The sequence below is a fragment of the Aulonocara stuartgranti genome (assembly GCF_965226115.1).
Source record: "Aulonocara stuartgranti genome assembly, chromosome: 3".
Taxonomy (NCBI): Eukaryota; Metazoa; Chordata; class Actinopteri; order Cichliformes; family Cichlidae; genus Aulonocara; species Aulonocara stuartgranti.
In genome coordinates, this window is record NC_138941.1 from 7,524,884 (window position 1) to 7,535,024 (window position 10,141).

Below are 10,141 nucleotides of genomic sequence, written 5' to 3' on the forward strand. Positions count from 1 at the left end.
AGACCAAAAATGTGCAGTCCAAAAAGATCCCAGCGTAATCAAAACAGGCCGTCCTTTGGCGTCCACCGGGCAGTGTTTTGTAAATAATGTGTGTTTATCATTTATATGGGAATATAAAGAACTAGATTTAGCTGTTCTACATAAACAGCATATCCCAAATATCATCAAAACAGAAAATTAGAATAAGAGCTTTCAAATCCAATTTATTGGCACAATTATTTCAATTTACTTAAATGTGCTCCGAGGGCTAACAGGCTGTTTAGATCACATGTTACATAATGAAGTAATGAATGTCATTTCTAACTGTTTGATTTTAAAAAGTATGTTTGATAAATGTGGGACAAGGACAAGCATGTAATGGGATTAGTGGGGATACATTCATGGAGGAGAGGAGAAGTCCTAAAGCTAGCTAATGAAAGGACAGCAAACTAACACAGAGGAAGAGGTCAAGGCAGAACAACAAAGATTTCTTTGCAGGGTGAGATGAGGAAGGGAGGAGAGTAACCACTGTGATCACCCAGAAGAGAATGACTCAGGTCTGTGTCCAGTCTCCCCAAATCAGCATGACACAGCAAACTAAGCTACATAAATCTCTGAATTACCAGCTGAGCCACTAATCCAGGCGGTATGACACTCGCCAAACTGCTAGTTCTGTGATATTTTACCACCGAGCATAAAAGTGCTTACAGGAAAGGCCAGGAAAGAATAAGCCATGAATACAGAGTTTAAATCATAAGAATATTTTATAACGTTTAACATTACGCAGAAGCATTTCATATTCATGAAACGCTTTCAATTAAAAGAAAACATCGAAACAGGTAATAAGGACACACCCAACATGCTCAACACCCACTTTAGTACTTCCTACTCAGCAGTTTCAATTACTGGTTAAAGCAAATGTGTTAGAAACTTAAAGCACGTAAAGAATCTGCTCAAGTCAAACAAGACATCAGACACACATCACCAAGAAGACAAGTTTAAAGCAGTCCTACAGAAAGGTTTCAAAACTCACTCCCACAGCTTGATTCCAAGGATGTTAGATTCCTATCGGGCCTTTTCTACTGTTAATGTTTAAGCTAAATGACAACTTTGTTTGTCCACTGTCAGCATTCGAAACAACTTCTACAGGGTTTAATGGAGCACACAGATTTGACTTTTTACAAAAGCACTCAAAGAGCTGTAGTAATGAAGAATTGTATCACAGTACGTTTTGTCATATCCTGTCTAAGATGTTTTTTCTTGCATGAGCCTAAGCACTCATTTATACTCGTATCCAATACAACTGATTTCGGTTTTATGCTTCCTAAAACCCTTAAAATTCCTTGTCAACGTCTTTTAGTTTAACCAATCCTAAAGAAAATCAAGCTTTGCTGCTCTACTCTATTTCCCGTTCCCTGCAACATGTGTGTGGATGCTGAATGAGACGGGTGGAGGGATGAGTGCTACATGGTTGTGTTTGAGCAGGAGGGCCGGATGATGAATGGGCTTTTATAGACATGCTGTTCGTTTACGGAGGCTTGTAGGCAATGATCTCTTTAGTGTAATATGAAAAGGAAACAGATACATCGTGATATCACAAACACAATCCTACATTTGTGCCAACCTAATAAAATAATATGCAGTACTGTGTGAAACTCATCAAGTGGCCTGAACTAAAAGTTCTCCAGCAAGTTTAGTAGCATTGCTACTTGAGATTGTTCATGTTGCAGCCAAGAACTTCACTGATGACTGCTGCCATGGTGTAAATCAGCTGGTTGGTTCCAGCGATGGTCACACTAGGGACTGTCCACTGCAGTAAAAACTCTGCATTATCACTCCGTTACCTGCTGCAAGCACTGCCACAGTCTGATTTTCTTTCATCACTACCTGAATTGTTTGACTAAAAGGAAAAAGAAATGGCAGATGTCCTTCTCTACAGGGGAGAACTGTTGGCAAACTGTTCACCACCCCCCAACCGCCCTGTCTGTCATCACTCCACTAGCATTGCTGTTTGTAATTATATTCACTCCACTTTTACACACCTGTACATAATATCCTAAAAGCCACAAATCAATTAGAACCCTGCTCTGTTTGGTAATGAACTGTGATAAAACAAATATCCCCTGCCTATGAAAAACCATAGGCTTCCCAAGGGAGTCATGAGTTCATAATGTTCATGTTCATAAACACTGAAAGCTGACATGGAGTAGGTCCCAGGCCCTGAACTCCATAAGCAAGAAAATGGATTGATGTATAAATACACACACACACATATATTAGGGGTGCAACGATACACAAAATTCACGGTTCGGTTCGGTTCAGTTCGATACTTTGGTGTCACGGTTCGATATTTTTTCGATACAAAAAAAATGTTCATGCCTTTTTAATTTGTCATTTATTAAAATTATAAATATATATTTTAACTCAAACGTACAGTTTTTAAATTTAATGTTGCTGAAACAACAAAATAATAATAAATAAATCTATCTGATGGAGGAATCACTCATCTTTGGAAAAGAGAGTTTATTACAGAGAAATGTCTCTTTCAAAATAAAAGCTATACTATACGCTTCTTCTGGGCTATATTCTCAGCAGCATATTAAACATATCAGGTCCCCATAAGGAGAATCCTGTGCTAACAGCTGTCTAAATGACTCGGGTAAAGTTTGTAGCATGGTGCTTGTTGTTTTGTCTGCTTCCACTTGTCTTTGCACCAGGATGATGTCGGAGTAAATGTGCAGTCATATTCGTTGTGTTCCCACTAGTGCTGTCAGCGTTAATCTGAAATGACGTTAACGCCACAACACGGCAAATCTCCGTTAACGAGCTAACTGCGCTAACACACTAGTTCCCACCCATGTAATTGAGCATTGCGTGGCACATCCAACATACTGTTTTACTTTAGTCCATGACTCGCTTACCTTCAGGGTCATACGTCACATGAAAACCAAAATAGTTCCAAACACCAGATCTGAATGAGGGTGGGGGAGGTTCGTTTGCCATGTTGCAACGAGCTTAGCTTCTGTCTCGCTAGCTTGCCCTGCGCTCAGTGGATCTGCACTCGACAGTGCAGCCTAGGCGGAGTAGTCGAACGCAGATCCACTGAGCGCTCAACACAGACAGCATCGTCAGAAGGAAAGTTGATGAAATAAATTAAAAATGTTGTATTGTTCGATACACATGCGTACCGAACCGAAAGCACTGTATCGAACGGTTCAATATCGATACGAGTATCGTTGCACCCCTAATATATGTGTATATATATATATATATATATATGTGTGTGTATGTGTGTGTGTGTGTTTCTGTGGTTCAGCATCATAATGCTGAACCACATCATAATGAATAAATGGATAAATTTCCAAAATCCCGGAGCAATGCAAATTAGCCGGTGCGAGGTAAGGAGCTCTGTCATTGGTTAGACAGTCTTAGCTTTGCACCTATACCAAAGGCCATTCAGCCTCTGTGTTTACACTCTGCCTACACAGATGTTGGACATGAGACGACACAGGAAAAGGATTTTTGATGTGAGGTTTTTATTGAGATTTTATTTCTTTTTTTTCTGATTTGAAGTATTTATTAATGGAATAATTATTTATTTTCAAATACTGATTTATAAATATTTATTTTATTTTATTTATTTTTTTTGCCTGTCCCGTTTGGCTCTTTTGCATCAGAATTGTTGTCTAAAGGCAAAGAAAGATGCCCAACGGATTTACTTTACCAAATTGACCATCCCAGCCTTGCCGTAATGGTCCATTTGATTCACCTTTTATTGTTTATTTTATTTTCACTTACTGAATACGGGACAGACTTGACTGGGGGAAAGAAGGGGAGAAAGAAAGAGAAACAGCTGAGAAGAGGGACGGGGGAGAAGGGCAAAAAAACAAAAACCAACAGAATTTTATTTTCAATTAAATTACTAGATAATAAATTACTTTTGTATTGAATAAATAAAATAACTTAAAAATGAATTTGTAAATTAATATTTTATCGCACAATTCATTGTTTAAGCAAAGAACTCTTTATTTCGATGCGCTGGATCTTCTGGTCCTCTGCACATAAGTGGATTTCCATTTAGACTTTATATAGACAACAACTCAAAGTGCTTTACAACAAGTCACATTCACCCATACGATCATCTAGTGCTGTACTTTAAACACTTTAAACACAAACACAGATACTGTGGGGAGAGGCCACAGAGGCACAGGGAGAAAACTCACACAGAAATCCAACAATTAAAGAGGAACCTTCTCGATGTAACACTACCATCCTGCAAGATGACCTGGTCCTGGGCCATCTTAATAAGCATGCTGTGCACAGTAGTTTCATATTCCTGCCAGAACAAACACCAGACAGTTTGTACACAAGGCTCAGATTCTCGCTTTGCCAGATACAGACAATAGTTTAAGATCCTAATGTCTCTGCACAGCTCTGTATGTACTGAAATATCCAACCTCAGATATTTCCTGCTCACTCTCTGCACCGCCTTAGACAACAAGTAGTTCATGCTATACATAGCATTGACTTTTCATTCCAGCCATGTGCACTCATCAGGGCATCAGTGCTGCCGTAGTAACCACACTAACACTTCCTTGCACCTGTTGAAATGGCCTCAGTCTGATCGTGCCCTGAACAAACTCACCTTTAACATCCCACACACGGACTAAATATGTGCGTGTCAATAACACGTGACAGGAGAACATGCTGGTTGTCTGTCACGGGGCTGAATTAGAAACAGAGCAGGAACTACAGTTTGTCAGATTAAGACTGATCAGGTCCAACATCCGCTCCCAGCACTGATTTACACGTTTGGTGTCACATTGAAGGAAACGCCTACTGGCACAACCTGCATGTGTTAAACTGCTCCTGCGTGTAAACAGCGTGTCACTTACGGCTTTTTGCATCACAAGGACGCGCACTGGCGTCTCAGGGTGACTCAGATGTTTGCTGAATGAGGTGTAGACCGGACTAGGTGGGACTCATTTCACCAAAACACGAGCTTTTCCACCCACCAGTGTTTATCTGTGTGCTTATTTTAAAGAATTATTCCATCGTTATCAAATACGAAGCATTACACGCACGTCGAGCCGTTTCTGCTGAGTCAGACACCAGTGCTCCCGTGTGCTGATTCTCGGGTCCATCTTAAACTGGTGTGTTTGCGAATGAACTTCGGTAAAACGTTACAACGTTACCGGGCGCGCAGAGGGTCTCGGAGGCGTGTCGTACCTGTCGGGTGGTCGCGGGCTCCTCGTTCCCGGTGGGTGAAGGTGTTTCTCCTTCAAGCGATGCTGGGGTGACCGGAGAAGAAGCCATGTCCCCCCGACATCACCTCTCACTAAGCACCGCTCCTACTGTGACTTTCCTCGGTGTCCTCCAGCTTGCAATACGCTGCCTGGCGCAGTTTGCACGGACGGTGGACCGGTTGTGTCGCTCGTTTCCTGTGCGATCAAAGTGAGTCTTCGGCTGCACAGTGCAGCCACTGTCCCTCCTCCGGCCGGCGGACTAGTCCAGGCGAGGCGGATGACGTTGTCCCGGGTCTCGCTCGCTCTCGCACATGCAGGACTTGGCCCAGTCTGTCTTCTTCTGCCTCACTCTGCGCTCTGCTTTTCACTTCATGTCTTTTTGTTTTGTAAGGTGGCTAACACGATCACTCCTCTTCTGCCTGCAGGACTCTGTGACTGCTCTGTGCTGTGGCAGCACACTCCAGCCTGATAGTTCATTTTACAGCTTTTGGCACTGCGACGCTCTCCTCGGCTCGACAGACACAATCTCACCATGTCGGCACAATATACTGAGTGCAATCCATAACATGATTTTATCTCACTGTAACTTTTAAATCGACCAAATGTTGCGTAAATGACGTGTCACGTGACTTGAGCACATGCACACCCACTGTCCTCACAGCAGACATTCATCTTAGCCCCCCCCGTGTTTTGAGATCATTGCTGCAACAAAAGGTTGCCACACATATTTCTACATGAAACGTACTGAATCAGTTGGCACATATTTAATATATATTAAATATAATATAATGTTGTTTTGTTGAGTGGCTGAAATAAAGCTGAATCACATCACAGGAACGACACAGCCCTGTTCCTCCAGGCTGTTAACCTGTGAATCAGCAAACATGTATGATTTATTGTCATTCATTTGCTAAACAATCTTACCTCTGAACTTTGACCCTGACAATTCAATTTTATTTATATAGCGCCAAATCACAACAAAAGTCGCCTCAAGGCGCTTCATAGGTACAGAGAAGAACCCAACAATCATATGACCCCCTATGAGCAGCACCCTAACCATGGATTGGAGAAGAATGTGAGATGGTAACAATGAGAGCTCAGGAGATGGCAAATACACTAGAAGAGCCACCTTTATATCACGCTGAGCTGAGGGTTTATCAAGCCCAGCTCAGATTTTCAGGAGAAAGGTGATGTGAACCAAAAGCAGGAGGAGATCATCACTGCTGGACCGAAGGCTAAGAAGGAAGAGCTTCTGCTGTTTGCAGTGTATACTGCTGTGGATGCTGTATCGTGTGACATGCACAAGATGTTTTATTCAGACTGAACTCTTTCTTTGTAGTGTTTACCTGGAGAAGATCGGAGGGGCTGGCTAAAATGATGAAAGCTCGAAGCAGATTAGAACACCGCTTTGAAAACTTGTACGTGATGCTGTGGGGTTGATTCAGTGACCTTGTGGGGCCATAACAGAAATGACAGCAGTGTAGTGGATCAAATAAAGAGTGATGATGTTATATTTGTGACTGTAGCAGGACCAAGGCTCAAAAGGTTGCAGGCGTTGTTAATTGAGCAGAAGATGGACGGCATCAAGCCCTCTCCTCGACAGCTACAGGATCACAGTCTGCAGGTTCAGTTATGCAACGTTTTAGCATCGATGCGTGAAGTTAAGAGCAGACAGGGAGGTTATTTTTGCACTGGGCTGGAATGACTCAGTTTACCTGTCAAAGGCTATCACGGCTGGGAGAAAACCCTCAGCATTAGTAAAGAAGGACCACGGTGGCCTCTGGGTAGAAACACTGCAGAGTTCATGTGGATACGCTGCTGCATTAGGTCAGATAGAAATATCATAAAGCATCATTAAGTAAAATCGTTTATTAAGAACAAATGTTTAAATATTGTTAACGTGTTTCCCAGAAACATCTGTAGAGACAAAGAGCTTTCTGTTGTTGCTTCGAGGAAACAAGCTCTTCTTTTTAGTTTTGTCCTGGTATTTATTCCAGGACGGACTCATCCACTGAGCAGTGTTTGGGTTTCTTCCTTTTCCTCGTTCTGGATGCAAACTATTACAACTTGGGCTTTATTTCAGTGACAATGGCCTTAAGCTGCAATACAACAGGAAGTTACTCATATATAGTAATTTCCCAGACCATATTAAAAATCCATTAACAGGAAATACAAATGATGGGACAATGCCACAGCATGGACATTAGAACAGTTGGGAAAATTTACCTGGAAAAAGGTGAAAATGAGGCTTCATTGAACTGGAATTACAAAGACCAGGAATGTGAGATCCACCAGCCACGACTGAGGGTTTTTACACATCATATCCTCAAAGTAGAACTACAGTGATCAAAAGAATCGACTTTAATGTTATTCTTTCTTTATTTATGTCAGATTTAACCCCCCAAAAAGCTTTAATCTTTAACTAGTCTTTGGACGTAGCTACAGTACGGTCAGGTTGACAGTTTATGGGTAACATGTGGCCACCAGGCACTGCGACACACTTCCATGTTATATTACCTTGGCGTCCCGTAGGAATACAGGAGAATCATGTGAGGAATCTAAGAGTTGTTTCTTAATTCAATTCAGTTTTATTTACACAGCACCAAATCACAACAGCAGTCGTCTCAAGGTGCTTTATACTGTAAGGTAGCTCGTACAATAATACATACAGAGAAAAACCCAACAATATGACCCCCTATGAGCAGCACTTTGGCGACAGTGGGAAGGAAAAACTCCCTTTTAACAGGAAGAAACCTCCAGCAGAACCAGGCTCAGGGAGGGGCGGGGCCATCTGCTGTGATTGGTTGGGGTGAGAGAAGGAAGACAGGATAAAGACATGCTGTGGAAGAGAGACAGATGAACCGCTGAGTGTTGTCCCGTCGAGGTGGCTCTTCTATGTTGTGCATTTATGGCACCAAACCACAAATGCAAAGGAAGAAAGGGTCGAGGCACAGCACCCAGCTGCCTGACAATATTCAGGCAACGTCCAAAGCCCCACAAAGGACCTACCCACACCCCACTGGCCCCGCCCAGATCAAGGAGCTGTCACAGCAGACAAAAATGTGAAGTCCGCACATAGTCGCCATGGCACCCACCAACCCACCACACCATCCCCCATGGAGCTACCAGGAGAGGCATACTGGCCCACTGAGGATCACAGAGGAGCAGACCCAGGGGGGCTGACAGCACAGCCCCCACCCACCAGTCGTGCAGCTTATTTTATCTTGTCAGCGTGAGCCCCACCTAAAGGGGACAGAGGGATTAGTGAGTTGCATTAGTGGGGCAGGAGAGAGTGAAGCAGGGGAGCCAATGTCACTGCGATACGACTCCTCAACACCATCCAGCCTGCCCCACCACTCATAATGAGTCCTGCTGTGCTCTGTAGCAATGATGCATTTTATGTGTGTGTGCCAGGTTAGTGCTGTGGATTCAAAGGAGCACAGTTCCACTAAACAGGAGATCAGGATAAACCCCAGTAACCAACCCTGCCCCCGCCATCACATATTCTCAATCCCAGCAGAGGCCAGCCCCACAATGACATGCCACACGTGATACACAGCCAACATTACTGTTATAATTACATGTTTCCTTTATTACTTTCCTTTCAACCTCTTTATTTTGCACCTTAAACTTTCTTTGGTTGCTACAAGCCACAAAGTCCTTTATGGTTTGTCTCTGTTGTGTGGAGGGCTGTTTTTAAGAGCTCAAAAATGGGTGTATCAGAGTCAAACAGGCAGCACAGTGGAAAAGTGGTTGGCACTGTTTCCTGACAGCAAGAAGGTTCTGGGTTCAAATCCAACATCTAAGCTGTTTGCATGCTCTCCCCATGTCTGGGTCCTCTCTGGGTTCTCTGGCTCCCACAGTCCAAAGACGAGCAGTTAGTGGGGTTAGGTTGATTGGTGTATGTGCCCATGAGTATGAGTGTACACGGGTGTTTCTCTGTGTTAGTGACAGTCTGACAGAAGGCTGCATCCCTCAGCCTCATGTGGGCTGTGTAGCCCCTTTACCACTGCAGTGAGAGCTCAGACCTGTTTCTGGTGGGTGGTGGACTCCTCCAGGGCTTCCCCTGATTCCCCTTCTGCCACAGAAGACTGTGGCCTCAGAAACTCATATCTGCTTTTTGCAAATGAAGCGAACCTGTTGGCTTCATCAGCAGGGGCGGATCTAGAAGGGTGGCATGGGGTGGCAAGTGCCACCCTAAAATGATCCCTTGCCACCCCAAGTGCCACCCCAGTTTTGCATATGACAGTGTTGTTTATTAAAATAAGTTTAACAGTTTGAGCGTAGTTACAGTCAGCAGTGAATATAAATGCTAGAACTGGATATATTCCATAGTGTCCCCCCCTCCACATTAACAAATGGTTCAGCCCATAGCAGGACCGGCTTTCTTCTTGTTTTCAGCAGCAAGTGATGCTTATGATTGTGCCAGAGCACATTTTGAACAACACCATGGGAATTTCGGATGTTACACAGGTGGGTGGATGTTACACTGTGGAAATGGAAGGAAGGTGAGTGCTATTTTAAATGGTTGTAGAAAATGAAAAAACAGCAGGTGTATTGGCTGCATTTTTAGATAAATAGTTGTATCTGTTTACAAAATGTACAATTTATATTTGCATTTCAAGTTATAAACATTTACCCAACACGTCTGTGGTTTTTTTACAGTAAAAAATACTGCTAGGATTTTAGGTTCTTTGTGTGATTTCAGATCAGTAATAGTTACATTAATAGTAATAGTAATACTAATGCAGTATGTCAGTGAAAAAACAACTAAATTCAGTTGAGCTGAAAAGATACCAAACAAAGCAAGAGGAGGAAAAAATAAAATGAAACAATCTGAGGGTGAAATACAAACGTAAACTCAAAGGAGTCACAAATGTCCGGTTGTGTTTCAGACCTCAGAGGGTGAATCCAAC

The 10,141-nt window shown here is 42.9% G+C and overlaps 2 protein-coding genes across 2 annotated transcripts in view; one reads left to right on the top strand and one right to left on the bottom strand.

The window, feature by feature from the left end:
- Nucleotides 1–5,817, bottom strand: part of LOC309702384 (uncharacterized protein) — a 56,265-nt gene extending 50,448 nt beyond the window's left edge. The window contains exon 1 of the mRNA XM_082527099.1: nt 5,209–5,817. Within this exon, the coding sequence (XP_082383225.1) occupies nt 5,209–5,295 (87 nt within the window). The 5' untranslated portion in view covers nt 5,296–5,817. The remainder of the gene's footprint in view (nt 1–5,208) is intronic.
- The window catches only part of LOC309702177 (NACHT, LRR and PYD domains-containing protein 3-like), a 330,494-nt gene that overhangs the window by 81,343 nt on the left and 239,010 nt on the right, over nt 1–10,141 (top strand). The window lies entirely within an intron of this gene.